Here is a 21,184-nt window from a genome sequence, read left to right as displayed (position 1 = left end):
AAGAAACCCGATGCCCTGAACTGGATCCCTGGGATCCAGCACACAGTGGAAGGGAGGTCTCTCACAAGTTGTCCTCTGAACTCCATATACACACCATGGCACACTCATGTGCACATACTAAATAAGTAAATGTAAAAAGAAAAAAAAATGCTGCTTGCCAGGAGGCCCTAGGTTCCATTCACAGAACACACACACACTCTTCAGACCACATCTACCCAGCAGCAATGATGAACAGCAATGTTTCAGTGGTATCACTTTATTGCTTATTAAGTTTTGACATTGATATTCCCATTAAAGTTCATCTCATATCCCAGTAATGCTCCTTGACAGAAGTGCTGCTGGAATTGCTGCAGTATTTTATTGCCTCTTTTGTAATTAATAATTCCCCACTGGCTGTTTCCAAGATGTGAGCTGTGTACAGTCAAGGATGAACACAGTATTGTAATGTCAAAAGGGAAAACAAAAATCTTCATTCTGATTCTACAAAACCTGGTACATGCTACCTTAAAGACATGCTAAGCCTCCCTTTCTCAGATTCAGAACTGCCAAAGAAATACTATTTGCTTAAATTGAAAATATATTCACTAATTGTATTAGCTTTTTACAGATAGATCCCATCTATGGAAATTAATATTTGTTTTCCATCAATAAAATAATTTCACGTGTTTACTTTTTGGTGGGAATAACGGAGTTAAGAGCAACAACAACAAAAACACAGAAATGCTGCAATGGAGAGGTGGAACACAAAGAGGCAAGACATGAAACGGATTAGCAAGCACTGAACAGCGAGAACCAATACCCTTGGCAGTGTCCTCCTAGGGGCTCCTAGGGGCTCAGGTGTGGAAGCTTCCTTGGGACTTTCTCAGACCGCACGCACAGGCCAAGGTTATCGCTGTGACATGGCAGATACCCAATGCTAACAGGATGCTGCCATCTCTGGTGAGGAACATGGAATTACAGTGGATTATAAAAAAACACCCAAAGCCCAGCTGAGCACGGCTGTATACACATGGTCCCAGTTCTCCAGAGTCTGAGACAGGAGGATTGAGTTTGAAGGCCAGTGTGGGCCAAGCAATATGCTATCTCAATGCCAAAGCTAAAATAAAGACCCAAATAAAAAAATTTTTGTCTGATCTTAGGCAGGACATCTTAGGAGGACGACAGATGGGGATGGGGGTACAATCTCACTCTCACCCACATGGATGGTTGAACTGTATGTCCCACACTACATGCCATGAGGGTGAATAAGGGAATCCTCTTAAATTAAAAAACTTGAGCAAGTTATAGTCCTATCAAGCTGCTTCCCAAGCAAAAAACAACCAACCAAACAATAGAAAACAAAACCCCACATTCTGTCAGTTGCCATATTTACCAAGTATTAGGAAGATCTACTTTTATTATTCTAACTGCAGCGCACAGAGAGCCATCAAAGGCCACTTGGGAAAATGGTTTACCTCTTTGTATTCTAACAGAGGTGGGAAGCCATCCACTGTGTAGCATCAGCCCTTGAGGTACATTGGGAAGGAAATGGCTGAGTCTTTCCATCAAATAACACACACCTAGTACTGCTTATAAAACAAAGAGATAACACATCCCTTGAAACAGGGAAGAAAAGGTCATTCTGTGGGAGTATCTTTAGAGTCTGCATCAACTTGTCCCACTTCATCGTCCATGATTCCTGGGATAGCTGTAACAGGTATGGTGCTCTCTGCTTCTGCTGCTGCCATGACCGCTTCACTTCTGGCCTGAGCGGCCTCACTTCGGACCTTGTCTTCGGTGTTCCCATGTTCAGATGCTGTTTTGCAGGTCTGCTCTTCTAGCAGCTTTTCAGTGTGCGGCGGGTCACTACTGGTCTCGGCTGTGTCCACAGAGCCTTCTACTTCAGCCAGGACTTCATCATGCTCTGCAGCTGGCTCGCCGTCCCCCTCCACAGCTCTTACCGCTGCTGTAATCACCTCTGCTAAGACTTCTGCAGCGACCTCCTCTGGTGTCTCCTCCTTCTCCTCTCCTCCTACATTCTCATCTCCTTCTGTCTCAAGATCAACTGTTTCATTGGCAAAAGGATCCTCACCCTGGACAAAGAGGAAACACAAGTCAGTGCCAGAGCCAGACAGAGGCCCAGTTTCTGAGGAGCTCCTGTTTTTAGGAATGGAGTCTGCAAAGCAGCATAGGATAGTAGTAGACTGCAGCTTTCAGTTCTCAAAGCTTACAAATTCAGAGTTTGATTATTTTTATTTATGAGAATTTCACACATATACTGCATTTACGCCATTTTCCCTCTCCTCGCTCCAACTCTTCCCACGTTCCACCTTTCCTCAAATTCACGGCCCCTTATTTGTTAACTGCCACGCACATTTTGGGAGGGGAATGTCGGAAATTAAATCCAAGTTATCACACATGCTAAATAAATACTCCACCACTAGTGCCACCCAGAGACTCTATTTGCACTGTTTTCAGCCTGGTTGTTACTATGGCCTTGGCTGGCAGCAATCCTTGGGCATATGGCTCCCAAGTGCTAGCATTACAGGTGTGTGCCACCATACAACCTTCTTTAATACTTTTCATTTCATTGATAGTTTGTTTCATTGTTTTGTTGTGAGACCAGGTCTTCCTATGTTCCCATGGTGATGTTTTCTGGGCTGAACAGATTCTCCCGAAGCTCCAGGGTAGCTTTGGACTACAGGCACGTGCCACTGCACTCAGCTTGGATGCTTTCTACAAAGCACAGCACCAACATTTGCTCAGTACTTTACAGCTAGACAAACAGGGCTTTTTGTGGTGTGTCTGAGTAGCATGGTACAGTGATCTACTAAACAGCACCATAACCCAAAGTCACAGACTGGCAAGAACCAAGTCTCTAGAAACCCCCATTGCCATAGATCCAGCCCTCATGTGTTTCAATGCCTTCAGTTATTCCAAAATCCAGAAATGCTAGTTGGGTATGGTGACACATGCCTTTAATCTCAGCACTTGGGGAGCAGAGGCAGGTGGATCTCTGTGAATTCAAGGCCAGCCTGGTCTACAAAACTAGTTCCAGAACAGCCAGGGCTGTTACACAAAGAAACCCTGTCTTGGAAAAAAACAAGTAAAATTACACAAATAAACAAAAATTCAGAAATGCTCAACACTTTAGCATTCTGTCTACATTCCATACAAATCTTCCATTCCCCAAGGCTTTTCTGGCTCACTAGATTCACAAATACAAACCTTGAGGTATTTTTCCAGCATCTTCACTATATGTTTGTTGTTTAAAACACTCTTAGCCACATGGAGACTTGTTTTCTTGAACTGCTCAGCAGCCAACTGTAAAAGGCAACCAAAAATGTAAAGTGAATAAAAAACTTCTTAAAAAAAACAAAACAAAACAAAAGGCAACCAAAAGTAGGCTTTTTAAAACCGCCAGCCAGACAACTAGGCAAGGTGTCTCAGATGGTTAGTTTAACTGTCAACTTGACACAACCCAATCGTCTGGAAGAGTCTCAATGCTCTACTGTCTAGATCAGGCTGGCTGAAGTCAGGGGGTGGCACCAGCCTCTGGACTATGTGAGAGAGAGAAGTATGCTAAGCACTAAGCATGCATGCATGCATGCATTCTCTCTGATCTGGACTATAATGCGACAGTTGATGCAGGTTCCACCTTGACTTCCTTGAAATGATATACCGTAACCTGGAATTGTAAATCAAAGGGTTTACACCAAGTTGCTTTTGGTCGGTGTAGCCAAAGTTTTCCTGTGTTCCACAGCTCGGTCCCAAATAAATACAGAGGCTTATTATTAATTATAAACTGTTTGGTCTAAGGCTCAGGCTTATTGCTATTTAGCTCTGACATCTTAAATTAACCCATTTCTATTCATCTATATTTTGTCATGTAGGCATGGTGTTACCAGTCTGCTGGCATCTTGTTCCTTGGGCAGCTGTATGGTGTCTCCTTGATTCTGCCCTTCTTCTCCCTGTATCCTTGAATTTACCACTTGGCTCGTATCATGCCTTACCATAGGCCAAAGCAGATTTATTAACCAATGTGAACAACATATATTCACAGCATACAGAAAGCTCGCCCCACAGCATTTCCCCCTTTCTGTCTAGTCAAAAATGAAAGTTTTCATTTTAACATTGTATCCCCTCCCCCAGATCCACACCCCTTCCGTCTTCCCTCAGAGAAGAGCAGGCCTCCCAGGGATTATCAATCAAACAGGGCATAATATGTTCCATTAAGACCAAGCACATACCATCACATCATGGCTGGCCAAGGTATCTCAGTAGAAGGAAAAGGGTCCCATAAGTAGGAAAAAACGTCAGCTGCCCCTCCTCCCATTGTTAGGAATCCCACAAGAACACCAAGGTACTTAGCCATAACATATATGCAGAGGACCTAGGTTCAGATACAAGGCTCCCTGATCTCTGTGAGCCCCCATGAGTCCTGGTCAATTGATTCTGTGGGCAGTGTTCTCATGGTGCCCATGGTTAGGGTATTTTATCAGTGAGAAATGAAACTAGGACACTCTGCCAAGCTGTCATGACATGCAACTGCCATCTTTCTTCATTTTGGAGAAAAATCTCAAAATGCTTTTGAAAGAAAGTACCAGAGAGCCCCTGAAATAAAAGCAGAGCAACTAAGTGGAAAAGTTTTAAGACAAAAACCGGTGTGACCCTGAAGACCATGTACTGTATGCAGAGGTAAGGCTAAAGAGTGAGCACTTAGGCATGGTGGTGCTCACCTTTAACTCTCCTGAGTTCAAGGACAGTCTGGATACATACCAAGTTCCAGGACAGCCAAGGCTACTTAGTGAGACCCTGTCTCAAAAAACCACAAAAAGTAAGTTGTGTGGACTAAATAGAAGAAAAGGGCAAATCTTTTCTTTTCTTTTTTTTTGGGGGGTGGGGTGGGGTGGGGTGGGGTGAGGTGGGGGAGAATGTTATATTGTCCTCATAGTAAATCCCAGCAGCACTAGTCAAAACTTGACAGACTGTGCCAAGCATGGTGATGTACACCTTTGAGCCCAGCCTCCACAAAGTAAGATCTCAAAAAACAGTTCATGGACCACTCGACTGCTTTGTTTTTTTGTTTTTGTGTGTCCCCCCCACCCCCAGACAGGGTTTCTCGGTGTAATTCTGGTGCCTGTCCTGGATGTCATTCTGTAGACCAGGCTGGCTTCGAACTTACAGAGATCCACCTGGCTCTGCCTCCTGAGTGCTGGGATTAAAAGTGTGTACCACCACTGCCACCCGGCTACTTGACTGCTTTGGCTTATCACTTCATGTAGACTGCTCTTCTGCTGATCTCTAAAAGTCCTAAGAGGAACTGGAGAGATGTCTCAGTGGTTAAGAACACTTGTTGCACTTGTAGGGGACCCAGAGTTGGTTCCTAGCACCCACACGCAGCTTACAACTGGAGCCTCTACAGTTCCAGGGGATCTGGATCTTTTTGGACATCCACAAGACCAGACACTCATATGATGCATCAGGTATACAAACAGGCAAAACAAGTGTACACAGAAAATAAAAATAAATCATCGGGCAGTAGTGGTTCATGCCTTTAATCTTAGCATTTGAGAGACAGAGGCAAGCCTGATCGACAAAGAGAGTTCTAGGATAGTAAGAGCTGTTACACCGAGAAACCCTGTCTTGAAAAACCAAACCAAAGCAAACCAAAACCACCCCCAAGCACTAAGAGATGGGTAGTCAGTCACTGGTACTCTATCTTGATTGAGATGCTAACCCAGTGGCCAGCAATGTAGCCATATCCACTGTCAACTGTGGTTGCTCCTACATATCTACAGCAGTTACCACACAGCACAGATCAGATGCTCTGGACTCCAAGAGCCATCTTAACTGCAGGGAACTGACTTTGTGGTCCCTTCAGATAACAAACTTCAAGGACATCCAAATGTCCTCATCAATGGCCCAGATGTTTGCAGAGAATCTATGCGTATGCTCCCTGTATTTTTGATGACTTATAAGCCTAGCATAACTAAGGCTGTGCAAACAGCTCTAAGGTATTGGCTGGGGAACACTGAAGTATTGCAGTGTGTTCAGTACAGCTGCAATTCCTCTACCAAATGTTTTCAATCCTCTGTTGGGTCAATCTATGATTGTGGAATTCATCGATGAAGGCAAACTATATTTATGATCAGACATTTTATGAAAGAAACAACAGCAACAACAAAACCTTGCTAACCCCTGGGTTAAGCCTATAGCATCAGCTTCATCATCAACGAAAAACCAAACCAGCTCTAAAACCCAGGTTGGTTCCCCAGGCCACTGAGCTCTGAATCACCCTTGGCCTCACCTTACAGAAACCCAGTTTCAATTCAGAATGTCAGCTACTATATACAACCAATCCATGCACCAAATTTCTGTGCCCACCCCACCAAGAGACAGAGCCAGGTGTGTGTGGAGGCATATACATTAATCCCTGGGAGGCAGAGGCAGGTGGATCTTTAAGCTCCAGGTCAGCTGGGGCTACACAGTGAACCTGTCTGCAATGAGAGAGAGAGAGAATAAGAGAGAGAGAGAGAGAGAGAGAGAGAGAGAGAGAGAGAGAGAGAGAGAGAGAGAGAGAGAATGAAAGAGAAAGAGAAAGAGAGAAAGAGAGAAAGAGAGAGAGAGAGAGAGAGAGAGAGAGAGAGAGAGAGAGAACAAGAGAGAATGAAAGCTTGCCTCTCAAATTAGTCTCCAAGTAGGTGGGAATAGGTTCATTCCACCAAATCCAACTTGCATTTTAATAGAATCGGGGTGATGGTTATAGTAAGACGACAGGCTCACTGCAAAACCTGCTAGTGATATGAGCATTCCTGGTACATCAAGGGTCTAATCTCACCCAACCGGCAGCAGAGGAATGGTCACTCCAGGAGCCAGCCTGCATCAAAGGAAGGCTTACCCTTCGGTTATGGTTATGGTCCACAGAGTGCAGATGCCGCTGGAGGAGCTGGTGCTGTGCAGGAATTAGCATGTCACAGGCCAGGCAGTGTGCGGCTTCAATCTTCTTAAAGAAATGCTCCTGGCCAATCCCTGGAATGGAACCCAAACAAGCAGTTCTCTTCCTCCTTTCCAGCACACATTATCTCCCCGGGCCACCCTCTAAGGATATCATTAGGACAGGGTGAGAGGGTGGAGCTCATTACACTATATGCTCCCGTAGGAGACCTGTCCCCACTGTGTGGTGCTGTGTCCACATCTCATCCTTCCAGCTGTGTCTATAGCAAGAAGAGGCCCATCAGGCTGTCTCACATCACTCTGATGAGCTGTTGTTACGTGTGTTTCACTGCACCCAGGGCTTCTCTCCACTGAGTGCTTTCCCCGAGGCCCATCAGGCTGTTTCACATCACTCTGATGAGCTGTTACGTGTGTTTCACTGCACCCAGGGCTTCTCTCCACTAAGTGCTTTCCCCACAGGACTTGGCTTCACATTCTTGGCAGTCCTGGGCTAGCACTGCATTGTTGTTTTTTAATTTTTAAAAAAGACTTGCATTTCACTTGCACATATGTCTGTTCACCACATGTGTGTCTGGTACCCAAGGAGGCCAGAAGAGGACATTGGATCTCTTAGAACTGGAGTTACATATAGTTGTAAACTGCCACGTTGGTGCTGGGCATCAAATCCAGGACCTCTGGGATTGATTATTTATTTATTTATTTATTTATTTATTTATTTATTTATTTATTTAATATGGTAGGGATTCTGTACCATCTTTTTTTCTTCTTCTTCAATCTATTTTATGTGTACAGGTATTCTATCAATACCTATGCCTATGTGCACAGAAGCCAAAAGAGGGCATTCGATCCGGGGACTGGAGCCACACATGGTTGTGAGCTGTGGTAACTGGAACCAAACTTGAGTCCTCCAAAAGGAGCAGCCAGCCTACACTGAGTCCAGAATAACCTGGACACTGGATCACAACTGACCTTTGAATGGATCTGGTTTAGGTTTAGGACTTTCCTTTTCCAACAATTCCTGACGCCGCTTCTCAATTTTCTTATTCCTGTTTATGATGTACTCCTAGAAGGATGGAGAGATGCCACCAAATGAAATGAGAACACACTATGCTGGGCATTTCTCAACTACACAAAGGTCGAGAAGATGCTACTGTGGCAGCTTCATGGGCAAAATCTGTTGTGGTTAGAACTATTATCACTCTGTGACACAGGTACAGATACAATAATTTCAATTTGGGAAAAGAAATTGGATCATGTTTGGGTCTCTCATTCCCCTTAACCCTCTGAAGGCTCCTAACACTTGCGGGCCTTTCCACGAACACACTGCAGCATCCTTTACCTGGAGGAACTCCACCGTCTTGTCAGGCAGTTTGGTACTTATAAACCGCAAAGTCTCTTTGTGAAATTTGCTTTGCAGATGCTTCTGGATTTCGTCATCTTCAAAGCTACGAAACTTGCATACAGAACAGGCAAACTGAATCCTGGAGAGGGAACGAGAAAAGAAGTGGCAACACAGGGGTCACCAGCTCATCTCTGGGTACAGAAAGGCAAAAGGAAACAGGGTACTTTTTGCTCTTAAGGGAGTCAAGGAGAGCGTCTCCCCATCTCAGTCTCTCAGGTGTTGAGCCACTAAGCCCAGCGAGGAAACAGAATTTACCAAACGTCCTTGTCTGAAGAGTGAGACACAGACTCAAAAACATTTCCTGAAAACTATTCTATCAGTAGCATACCAACTGTTCTGGGCCAAAAAGAATTCTCTAAAGTGATGAATGAAAAGGAGACATTCATAGGCTCTTTGAGCAGAGCTGATGATTACGGGCTGACATTTTCTGTTGCAATTCTATTCTCCTCTCTGACAATTTTTTTCTTTTTTCCTCCTTTCCCCAAGACAAGGTTTCCCAGGGCTGGAGAGATGGCTCAGCAGTTAAGAGCACTGGTTGCTCTTCCAGAGGACCTGAGTTCAATTCCCAGCAATCACATGGTGGCTCACAACCATCTGTAATGAGATCTGGTGCTCTCTTCTGGCCTGCAGGCATACATGCAGATAGAACACTGTATACATAATAAATAAATAAATCTTTAAAAAAAGATAAGGTTTCCCTCTGTGTAGCCTTGGCTGGCCTTCCCTGCCTCTGCTTCCCAAAGGCTGGGATTAAAGGCCTGCACCACCATGCCCAGATCTGTCTGACAATCTTAAATTCCTTTGAAATCTTGGGTCATTAGTGCTGAGACTGAAGATTAAAAACCGAACAAAAGGGGGCTGGAGAGATGGCTCAGAGGTTAAGAGCACTGGCTGCTCTTCCAGAGGTCCTGAGTTCAATTCCCAGCAACCACATGGTGGCTCACAACCATCTGTAATGAGATCTGGTGCCCTCTTCTGGCCTGCAGACATACATGCAGGCAGAACAATGTATACATAATAAATAAATAAAAATCTTTAAAAAAAAAAAAAAAAAAAAAAAAAAAAAAAAAAAAAAAAAAAAAAAAAAAAAAAAAAAAAAAAAAAAAAAAAAAAAAAAAAAAAAAAAAAAAAAAAAAAAAAAAAAAAAAAAAAAAAAAAACCGAACAAAAGGAAACAAAAAAAACCAACCAACCAACCAACCAATGCACGGGGCCACAGATGGAATTCAGTATTATAGCATTTACTTGGCATACACTGGGTTACACCCCCAACATCACAAAAATAAGTGTCACCTCACCTCTCACTGGCATGACAACAGACCCAAACCCTTTCATCATTTAGAAATAAGGGGTGTGTACATCTGCTTGCTTATGTGTGTGGGTACATACACCTATCAGGAGGCTAGAGGTCAGATGTCCTGTTCTATCATTCTCCACCTTATTCCTTTGAGACAGGGTCTCTCACTGAACCTGGAGCTAGGCTATCAGCCAGCAAACCCCTGTGATCCTTCTGTCTCATCCCCCGGTGCTGAGGTTACAGATGTATATGGCTATGTTGGGCTTTTCCCGTGTAGGTGCTGGGGATCTGAATTTAGGTCCTCACGCTTACACGCTCATCTACAGAACCAATGCTCACCCCAGACCAAAATGGCTTTTTTTTTGTTTTTTGTTTTTTGTTTTTTTTTTTTGAGACAGGGTTTCTCTGTATAGCTTTGCGCCTTTTCCTGGAACTCACTTGGTAGCCTAGGCTGGCCTCGAACTCACAGAGATCCGCCTGGCTCTGCCTCCCGAGTGCTGGGATTAAAGGCGTGCGCCACCACCGCCCGGCCTCAAAATGGCTTTTTTAAAATCTTCATTTGTTGGGGAGTGGGGCAAGTGTTTGTGCAGAGGTCAGAAGACAATCTGTGAGAGCTGGTTCTCTCCTACCATGTGGATCCCAGCAATCAAACTCAGGCCAACAGGTGTGCAACAACTGTCTTTACCCACTGAGTCAACACACCAGCCCAAATCAAGGGTCGATGAGCTTCTAGGAAAAGATAACTTTGTGTTTTGTTCTTGGATTCCTAGCTTCTACTGTTAAGTCTTTTGCTAAGGATTTCTCTGCAGAGGAAAATTATGGTAGTACCTGAGCTTTAAGACCAGGGATTATAATCTGGAGAAATTGCTCAATGAGTAAAGGCACTTGACACCAAGTTTAAAGACTTGCGTGGATCTGTAGGAAAGCACACGATGGAAAAAGAACCAACTCCTACAAAGTGTCCTTTGATCTTCGTAAGCATGCTGCAGCAAACACACACACACACAAAACCACCTCAGCATAAACATGCCCTATTCCACAATAAATAAAAAAACTAAGAAGTCATTTGGTCTGGGGAGATGGCTTTGCAGGTAAGAGCATCTGTTATGTAAAGACAGTGACAGGAAGCAAAAGACACTGATACAGCCACCAATGACTCTGATTCTAGCCAGTAGCTGCTTAACCAATGAATCATGAGGGACAGACCTATGGTGTATTAGAGCAGCACACTGTGGGCCTGGCATTTTTACCTTTCTTCTATTTTGAGACAAAATTTGACCAGCAGAATCACACACACAAGTAAGCAGACAGAATTGGGCACCCCTTTGGCCTGCTGAGGAGGCAAGAGATCCCCTGATGGGCATGTTTGACCTCCACAGTTCTAGCATCAGGGCCCTAATTCCAAAGGTGAGGAAAGACAGTGGTCTCAGAGGTGGATTCTCCAAGCAAAGTTAACTACACCCATCTTTCACACACTTCTCTAAGCTGTACCTCTTGGTAACTGGCTAAGATTTCCTGATAGTTGGAGTTACATCAAACTAAACTCCTGTGCATAACAGAAGGAGGACAGTGCCCAGATTCGACTGCCTTCAGTGGGGGATCTTTACCTACCTGCCAACCTGCCTCAGTGGTCTCTTACCTGTCAGCTGCTCGGTCCCGCATCCTGTCTCTCCTCCTTTGCTTCTCTCGTCTCTTCTTCACATCCTCGTCCTCATCCTCCTTTTCTCCTGTAACAGAAAAGTCCCCTCGAGACACTGAGGAGCCTGCAGGCAAGGTCAGCTCCAGGGCCAAGTTGGATGCTGCAGCTTGGCAGCCACACCTTGTGCCCATCTTCCATTTCTTTTGTGGCAGAGCCAGGATACCCCAAGGCACTGAGGAGCTATTAGAGGCTCCTGATGTACCAGGACCTTTGATGAGAACCCAGAGGAGTTGCCTCACTCCTCCCACGGCCTGATGGGCAGAGGCCCATCCCACTCATGGCCACCTACTCTGTTCTGTCCCAGTCTACTGGTCCAATATAGCACTCTGTTGTTGGGTCTTCTCCCACGACACTCAAAGAGCAGCAAATATCCCCACAGAGGCAGCAGTTGGAAGGCCTCAGGAAATAAAGCAAGCTGCACTGCCGCCCTCCATCCCACCTTTAGGTGGGCTGTGGTGACTGTCCAGTTGGCCTCACCTGAACTAAGGACTCAGCAGGTCTGACAGTCCTTGCTGGCCCGGAACCTATCTTCCACTCACAAAACAAAGAACCTTGGACTTTCCCAAGGCTGAGTGGGAAACAATCCTAGAAACAAAAATGGGAAGAGACCAATTGGTCCTCCCATCCACTCCCTGGGGCTGGCATAGCTCCCAGGAGAGCCCTGTGGCCAGCATCTCAGCATGAGACCACGTCAGATCCCCAGGCTCAGGGCCAGGGCTGGATGCTGAAAAAAGGTTGGATAAGCATCTGAACTGTAACCCCTACCCCTGATGCCAGTCCCGAGACTGTCCCACGAAGATGGCGACCGGCGTGCGCTGCTCAGAAGCCTCTCAAAAGGACGTGTGGGACTTTTGGCAAGAGGTCACTGCCTGAAACTATGACTGCTGTTTAATAGCAAAGTCATCCCGGTTGGGTAGCAGGACCTGTGCGCAACAAACATGTCACCTTTGCTTTAGCATTTACCCGGCCGCACGAGCTGCTGAATGCTGGGGGGGGACATCTGAGGGTTAGCTAACCTGAGAACCTTAAAGGAGCCAAGGGCCTTCACATCCTGGGGGGTGAGGGTTAGCCTGTGGTCCTTGAGGGGAACAGACTAGGACAGGCCCACCAAACAGGGAGAAAGACCAAGCGGCTGCAGGGTGAAACTAAGAACTCGCAGCACAGGCTGCTTCTCCAACTCACCCTAGTGAACAACCTTGTTGGGCTCTTGGTCCCCTGGCCTAGAACTGACAAGACCTGTTCAGTGGTAACTGCTTTTGAAATCTGGGCCTGAGAGCACCTTATAGGCCAATCACAGGAGGTATATGCTCTCTGTCCACACGTACTGAAGTTGCCACTATTTCTGACAGAGGCCAGGGCACAGTCTGAGGCTCACAACTGAGAAGAACAAAAAAACAAAATAAAACAAACAAAAACCCAAAAAACTAGATGGTGGCAATAGCGAAGATGGGCTAGAATATGAGAAGATGGGAATAAAAAAGGAGCCTCTTTCTCTTCAGATTTTGGAAACACACTTTCCTACCATGGGTATCACAGATACCCAGAGATGGGCTCCCCAACTCCTACTACCTGTATCTGCATCCACTGAGGCAAATGAACTCCTTTCAAGCAAATCTTGCCCCAAACATTGGAGCCAAGTTTTGGGGGTGGTTCCCACAGCGTAGGCCCACACTGCACAGCTGCGGCTCCTTGGCCATGAGCCATCCAGCTTGGCAATGAGTGTGGGTCAGAGAGAGGAAGGCTGCAATGGATACTGGGTGATGCCTACCTCTCTGCTTCCTGGAGTCAGAGAATTCATCCTCCTGAAAAAAGATACACGCAATGTCAGGCAGTGAGGTGGAAGTTCCAGAATTCTCTATAACCAGCCCAGGTCCCTAATACCTAGTGTGTGGTTTCACCATAGACCTTGGCCTACTACGGTGCTGGGAAATGAGGCAGTGTAAGGGAAGCCTCAGAGCCATAGAGCAGAGCCCAAGTGTCCTGTCATGTTTCACTACCATTAAAGGCCTACAAAGGTAACTTCTGTCTACAGTCACCAACTTGGTTCTCTCCAAAGTGACAGAACCTACCTTGGGGAGTGGGGGTGGGGTAGGGTGGTGGCAGCGGCAAATCCCATCCTGTTCTGTACCACAGAACAAGAGTTCATCCATTGGTAAGAGAAGCAGCTCCAGTCTATAGCATTCAAATTCCAGCACTGATTGGAAATAGGCTTTCCCAAATTTCCAAGTGTGTGTTTATCGTTCTAACAAATTAGGATAAACACAGATCCTAGGATTCTCTAAGGAGAGCCAGGTCTAAGAGAGCTGCAGAGGCCAGGCGGTGGTGGCGCACGCCCTTAATCCTAGCACTCAGGAGGCAGAGCCAGGTGGATCTCTGTGAGTTCGAGGCCAGCCTGGTCTACAGAGTGATGGCCAGGACAGGCACCAAAACTACCCAGAGAAACCCTGTCTCGAAAAACCAAAACAGCTGCAGAGACTTCCAGCATCAAGAGCTAAGTCAACTGAATGGGGAACAAGCAAGACTCTTAGAAAAGCTTCAAAGGGCCCTGTTTACACCCTGGATTCTACCTCCTACCACCCAAAAGAGAAAAGCTATTGAAGACCCCGTTAGCCCACCCTCACCCCTTCTCTCCACCTGATCACCAAAAGTACCCACAAGAAATGTTCTAATACCACACACAGGGAATAAGAAAAGTACCCTCTTCAGAAATGCAGTGTGGCCCGAGAACGGGCCTTTGCTGCCACTCCCCAGTGACTGGCTGTCAGGACAACAGGCCACAGACAGGGTCAGCAGCACCCTACAGAGTCCCACAATTAGGAGGCTGATGGCTAGACTCAACCCTGTAAGGCAAGGGAAAGGGTTTGGGAGATTTTTCTGGTGAAGAGAGCTCTGTGTGTGTGTGTGTGTGTGTGTGTGTGTGTGTGTGTGTGTGTGTGTGTGTGATGGGGGGCGGGGGGCGGGACACAACGACTGGGATGAGTGGAGGGAGGAGAAACTGTGGTCGGGATGTAACATACGAGAGAAGAATAAATCAGAGAGAGAGAGAGAAAGTTTTTACAGACAGGATGCTCCCTGTACTTGTGTGGTTGAATCCACCAAGACAGCTATTTTCACCTCTGTGAGGAAGAAGATAAAGAACAGAAGAAACCCCAGAGACAAAGAATCTGTGCAGGTGAACTTACCCCCTTGAATTCTTCATCTCCTGACCGTAGGTCACCAGCTCCATCATCTGCCAGACACAGGAAACACAAGTGTTAGCTCCTAGGTGGGTGGGCCCCAGAGCATGTTCGTGCTCCCAAGCTCACTGTCCACTGACAACAGGGTCTGAAGCTGCATCAAACAATGTCCTCAAGTCCTGAGCAGGCAACTGACTCATCTTACACCCGCCTGGTGCAGTGGTCCCCAGAGCATACCGTTTTCAGATAAATCTCCTTCACTGTCAGCACGGGCCAGTTTGGCATCAGGTTCTTCATACAATGGAAACTGCTTCCGCTTCCTGCCCATGTTGTCTGGTCCAAAGCGCTCAAACCCTCTCCTTCTGGGCTACAGATATAAGCACATGCCATGTACCGCTAACCTGGGCCAGTAAGATGCCCCACAGATGAAGATCAGGGTTTGTAAGAACAGAGAACAAAGGCAGGGAAAAGTCTTCAAAAAGCAAGAAATACGACATTTGGAGTTCAATGCCAGTGTCACGCCTGAAGAAGCCAGACACACGAAGCCACATGTGTGATTCTACGGCTATGAAATATCCACACCAGGCCAACCCAGGGACAGAGAACAGATGGGCCGATGGGGTGATCTAAAAACGAGTGGAAAGGCACACTGGGGAGTAGTAGCATCTTACAAGTACAGGAAGGCACACAGCTTTTACCTCAATAAAGCTGCTGGGAAGAAAAAGCAAGAAGGCCTGAGAGAACTTGGCAAACTTACCCAATCTCGTATCCGAGTCTGGGACCGGCCACATCCATAAGGCATGGTGTTACCAAAAGTGCCCACCCCCTGCATGCCCATCATGCTGTAGTCAGGGGTCATGGACTGGGAGAAGAGGGAAGGAGGTGGCCTGTTGGTGGAGGGCCCACCCAGACCACGTCCGCCCATGTAGTTCAGCTCACTCCAGGTAGTGGGTAGGGGCTCTGAGGAGGCTGAGGGTGGCATGAAGGGGTCACCACGTATGAAGGTGCTGGAGTTGCTCCGGTCCTGGAAGCGGCCCTGGCCCTGGCCCCGGCCCCTCATGAAGCCATCAAGGGAGCCCCGTTCTGGTGTTGGGTCCCGACAGTCATTGAATGTCCCACCAAAGCTACCATTTCGGTCAGCCCCCAAGTCAAAGTCATAATCATAGCTGTAGCTAGGGCGATAGGGATTATGCTCAGGCAAACAGGGCCTGGAGTCATAGGGCTCATACGGCTGGAAGCGGAAGGAGCTGCAAAGAAAGTATACAACCCATTAGGAGCAGCAGCAAGATTTGCTAATTTACCCAGGCTACCCAATCATCAGCCCTCAGCTTAACTTTACATTAAGCTGATCCCCTTCCATTCAGAACAAGAAACCAAACCAACCCAGAAGGCAAAACAGCCCAAGACCCTCATTCAAACACTGCTAACAAGAAGGAGCATGAAGCCCTTGTCAGATGAAGATGGAGTATGGGATTGAGTCCTATTGCAGCACCCCTTTCCCGTCGGGGTCCAACTCCTGTCTAACACACAGGAGCAGGGAAGAGGTCTTTCTAAGTATTGGTACCCACTCCCACCTCATGATGTCAGAAAGCGATTCCACCAGGGAGGGTGCAAGGCGATAATCACCTGTCTCGGTCCTGCATGCCCTCCCCAGTGCTGCTGGTCCCACCCCTGCCTCCTTCCTTGGACAACATGTCCAGACGTTGGTTGATCTTGGCAATGAGCGAGTCAGAATTGTCAGTACACGGCTCTGGGGCAAAAGAGGCCATATGCATGGCAGGGCTCCCAGCTGCCAGGCTACTGTCACTGGCCTTGGCGGCCTCCCATGAGGCTGGGCCATAACTATAAGGTGCTCCTGCAGGGACACTGGTGTTCTGGGCGCTATAGTAGTTGTAGCTCTCGTAACCTATCAGAAGAAAGAAGAACAACGTCAGACCTTAGTACACGAGGCCGCCCATGACATCACTGTGTGCAGGAGCACTCTGCCAAGAGGGGAAAAGTTCACCAACATCATACCACAACATACAAATGGTCAAGACTAGACAGGTGGCCACAGGTTGTAATAGCAGGCTTTCTTTAAAGACAGTAGGATTTATTTCCTAATCAAAGCCAGAGGTGGCTAAGAGCCTTGGAATAGCAATTCAGGGTACTGACAAAGACATTTGAATGCTGCTGTTTTTGCACTGCATCCACGATCCATCTCCAACAGGTTCAAACTCCCCCTCAGCACAGCCTAGCTCTAGAATTCCTCAGCACCCAGTGTCCTAGCAACTCTTAGCCATCAACAGAGCTGTGTACACAGCCAGGATGGGGAATGGGAACCTGTAACTGAGCCCCTCTGGGTGGCTGGCTGCTCAGCTTCCCTTCAGCAACTCTTACCTTGCCAGCTGGCCACACCGCTTCCATATGTACCTTAGGAGAAACAACACAGAGGAGCTTCAATGTCAGAACTACAACCCCTCTAAGGACAGCTGCACTTCACGGCACCAGAAGACAGGATGTGACAGTGGCGGCAGTGGTCCTTGGCATGCTCATGTTTTACAGAATGAGCACAAAACAACATCAATTATTTCTCTCCCAGGCAAGCCTGAGTCCTCCCCTGAAAGCTAGGGAAAGAAAGTAAACAGCAGTCCCCAGGATGCTGACCTACACTACAATGTCAACTGAGAGGACAGTCTGGCCTGGACCTTAGAGGGATTCCCCTATATAGGCTCAGTTCTCACCAGGAGCCCAAACCTAGTTACTGCCAATCATACCAATAGGGCATCAGTGGAAAATCACACTCTCAACTGAACAAGACCATATTATGTAGCATGGGTGTCCTCAGAGACCACCTCCTGGGACACAAGTTGATATAAAGAAAAGTGGCAGCCGGGCGGTGGTGGCACACGTCTTTAATCCCAGTACTTGGGAGGCAGAGCCAGGTGGAGCTCCGTGAGTTCAAGGCCAGCCTGGGCTACCAACTGAGTTCCAGGAAAGGTGCAAAGCTACACAGAGAAAACTCTGTCTCAGAAAACCAAAAAAAAAAAAAAAGCAAAGTGGCTTGCCTCCAATGGTGCTAGGGACATGTCATGTCCCAGTACTGGGAAAACAGGGGTGAACAAAAGCCAAGGCCATATCCGCTCACTGTTTTTGCAGAGTTCTTGAGTTAAAAATAGGCTGGCTTTCTTTCTTTCTTTCTTTCTTTCTTTATTTATATTTAACCCCAGCACTCGGGAGGCAGAGCCAGGCGGGTCTCTGTGAGTTTGAGGCCAGCCTGGCCTACAGAGTGAGATCCAGGGCAGGCACCAAAACTACACAGAGAAACCTTGTCTCGAAAAACAAAACAAAAAATAATAGGTTATTTCTCAAATTGGTCACAGGAAAGGTACCACCAAAACAAAAAACTCTCCATGACATACCAAATACAAAAGGAAACGCACAATTTGTACACACAGACTAATAGGGGTGAATGAGTGCTACTGGGGCCCAAACCTGGGGCCACTTGCAATGTTAAGTATCTACTGAGTCCCTTCAGATTTTAAAAGAAAACTGAGTAGTGGGAGGGTGGTGGAGCAATACAAGCAGTATTCTATTTACTAACCAGCCTCCTCTGCTCGTTTGCAGTAAATCATTCTTCCTTTTTTAGGTCCCCCCCCCCCCCCCCCCCCCCCCCCCCGACAGGGTTTCTCTGTGTAGCTTTGGTGCCTGTCCTGGATCTTGCTCTGTAGACCAGGCTGGCCTCAAACACACAGAGATCTGCCTGGCTCTGCCTCCTGAGTGCTGGAATTAAAGGCGTGCACCACCACCGCCCAGCTTCCTTTTTGAGAAAGAAAAAAAAAAAAGAAAGGAAGGTTGGGTGGGCAACTGTACCCTGGTGAAGGCAGATGTTGGATTCTACTACAAAGGGGCATCCAGTGTAGGGGACCCATGAGTAAACCCACCAAGCAGGATCCACTTACCCTGAGTGTTGGCAGGTCCAGCACTCCATGTTCCATAGCCTGTGAAAAGATTATGTGTCAAGATTCTATCCACCACCAAGAAAATGTGGGTTCTGAGAATCTCCAAAGTCTAAAGGGATTTCCCCTTTTAGAAGTAAGTGTCGCTGGGCGGCAGTGGCGCACGCCTTTAATCCCAGCACTCGGGAGGCAGAGGCAGGCGGATCTCTGTGAGTTTGAGGCCAGCCTGGGCTACAGAGTGAGATCCAGGACAGGCACCAAAACTACACAGAGAAGCCCTAAGAAATTGTCAACTTAGAACGAGGGAATGTAATACATCGCCCTCACCCACCCCTGCAACTGCAGACCATCACACTTTAGCTGGCTGAGCTGAGGTAAAGCAGGAAAATGAGGGAACCAAAATTGGGAGGACACAGGGCCAGCTAGGCAGCTTAAGCCGTAGTGTCCACCCTACTGGTCCAGCCACCACATAAGCTCAGATTGCTGTCAGAAATGCCCCATTAACTGAGAAACAAACCGAAGGGTTTTCTTCCATGTAACTAAACACTCAATGTCCCAGGCTTTCAAGCCTCAGCCTGACCCCCAGTGTTCCTTGCCTAAAGTCACTCAACACCTGTCTGAACAGAAGGGGGATTACATTCTCTTCATCTGTGCTCCTGGAGCCTCGCATACAGCTTTCCACAGCCCCGAGCTGTGTCAACAACCTAACTTTGGTAAAGTGAAGTGATATCCAGACTATATCCCTCACCCACCATTAACAAAGTCCCTTCAATATGTTGACTGAACAGGCACTCAGCAAGTACTGCCAAACCCAACCACTACTTAAGAGCAAAAAAAGGAGCTGAAGCTTCTAAGTTAGGGAACTCATCAACTGTCCTGAAGCTGTTTGTCTTCTCACCTCTGCAGGCTATGGCTTCCTGTCCCTGCCCTACCCTGTTAAGCAAGCAGCCCCTTTAACAGTAAGTGATCCACCTCTGGGCACAAACCATGTCCCTCTGAGACACTAGTCATTAGTCATTCTTTTTGTTTTGTTTTTGTTTTTCCAGACAGGGTTTCTCTGTGTAGCTTTGAAGCCTTTCCTGGAACTCACTCTGTAGCCCAGGCTAGCCTCGAACTCACAGAGATCCGCCTAGTCTAATTGCCATCGAACAGTCCTTGAGAGAAAGAAACCAGGGAGGCTGCAAGTACTTTAAGGGAGGCTGTAAAGTTTTTGGCAGGTAGAAAGTGGGGGTCACCATGAAGTTCTCTAATCTAAGGAACATAAAGCAGGGTTGTGACAGATACCTGGTGGGAAAAGCTAAGAATGGAAGACCTAGCTAGGATCTGAAAGGTCAAGAGTGCTAGACTGTCCCTGAAGATACCCAAGCACATGTGCTCATCACACCTCATGCCTCTGCCAAGGCCAGTTTCCAGGGATCTCAAGATCCTTCCTCTAGCGGCTGTAAGCCGCAAACAACTCCGTAAGACCACTTCCAGCCCCACTCCATGTGTTCCAACTGTCTCCTACAGGTAAATTTCGGCCCAGAGTAAAGGCCTCCCAGAAGTTCTCTAGAATCCTAGAGGTTAAAAGCAGATAGCTCGAGAAATGAAGTCTAGATGCAAAAAGGTGCTGAAATTTAAATTAGGAAAGGCAACGTTCCCGCCGTCCCCTTGGTCCCTCCAGGCCACCGTAACGTTACAGTCAAGAGTTCTAGTCCCTCAATAAACTGACACTTGGAGAAGGACAATTAATCTGTGGTCCTGGTTGGAGAACATCAGGTTTTGCACAAAACCACGCAGCATCTGTCCCTCAATGTCCGGTTCTTGGAGGAGTCCACCTCCCAAGGGCAGCACACAGCGCACACTGCAGAGACCCAGCCAGGCTGTCCCGAGGGGTCGCACAGCTGGGCTGACCGCGCGCAGCCCGCAAGGTTTCGGGAAAACAATCGCCGGACGCGCTCTCAACGATGGCCTGCTGTAGATGAATTCCCGAGACCCCGCCAGCTGCCGCCGCCGCAGCCCCAGCGACCCCAGCCAGACCTCGACCCCGGCGCGCTTTAGCCCCGCCCCTGGAGCCGCCATTTTGTGGCGTCTTCCGGAGAGAAGGCGGGACTGAGGCCGCCGGGTCAACGCGTCTGGGCCGCGACTAGATCCTCTAAGTTTGCGTGGTGAAAACGGCCCAAGGCGTCTCCAGAAATCCGCCACGGCACCGGCCTCCGCGCCTCATCCGCCCCCCAGAGTCCTACCGGCCAATCCACACGCAGCGCCCCGGGAACGATTGCGTGGAGGCCCAATAAGCGCGGCGCGCGCGCGTCCCTGCCGACACTCCGCAGGACCGGGTTGCGGCAAGCGCGTTCCGCCCGCCGGCTAGGCCCGTGTACCACCGCGCGGCAGTCTTCCGTGCGTGCATAATAGCCCGTACTAACCTCCGTAGCCTTGCTCCATGTCTTCGACGCGACCCGCCAGCAGACCCTGTTCTTAGCTTCCCTCAGAACGCATGCGTTCAACGTGCCGTCGGCTACTGAAAACGAAGGACGTACGTCTCTCCTCCTGGGCACTACCATTGGTTGGCCTCCAACTGAGCCCGCCCCCGCCGTCCCGCCTAGCCTTCCGGGTTGCTAGGCTATGGAGTTGGGTTTCAAGGGTAAGCTAGCGCGCAAGAGCGTCCAGGTTCGCGCACGCGTGAGCTGCTCTAGCGCGTCCACCCGCGCGCAAGCGCACTTAGTCTCCGGACACTTTCCAGAGCCCCGCCCTCACT

At 47.9% G+C, this 21,184-nt stretch overlaps 1 protein-coding gene across 1 annotated transcript; it reads right to left on the bottom strand.

The window, feature by feature from the left end:
- Positions 1-240: 240 nt before the first annotated feature.
- Positions 241-20,956, bottom strand: Akap8 (A-kinase anchoring protein 8). Its single transcript, XM_052746765.1, has 14 exons — positions 20,853-20,956; positions 18,451-18,489; positions 16,889-16,921; positions 16,136-16,415; positions 15,267-15,756; positions 14,747-14,876; positions 14,516-14,562; positions 13,102-13,135; positions 11,274-11,361; positions 8,276-8,417; positions 7,906-7,999; positions 6,881-7,011; positions 3,208-3,303; positions 241-2,072 (listed from the first exon to the last, which is right to left on the bottom strand). The coding sequence occupies exons 1-14, from the start codon at positions 20,869-20,871 to the stop codon at positions 1,617-1,619; spliced, it is 2,079 nt and encodes a 692-aa protein (XP_052602725.1). The 5' UTR covers positions 20,872-20,956; the 3' UTR covers positions 241-1,616.
- Between the last annotated feature and the right edge of the window lie 228 nt (positions 20,957-21,184).

Source organism: Peromyscus californicus, unplaced genomic scaffold (assembly GCF_007827085.1).
Source record: "Peromyscus californicus insignis strain IS unplaced genomic scaffold, ASM782708v3 Scaffold_1__1_contigs__length_55948999, whole genome shotgun sequence".
NCBI classification, from domain to species: Eukaryota; Metazoa; Chordata; class Mammalia; order Rodentia; family Cricetidae; genus Peromyscus; species Peromyscus californicus.
The sequence above is the reverse complement of the archived record's forward strand: the minus strand, read 5'-3'. Positions and strand labels throughout refer to the sequence as shown.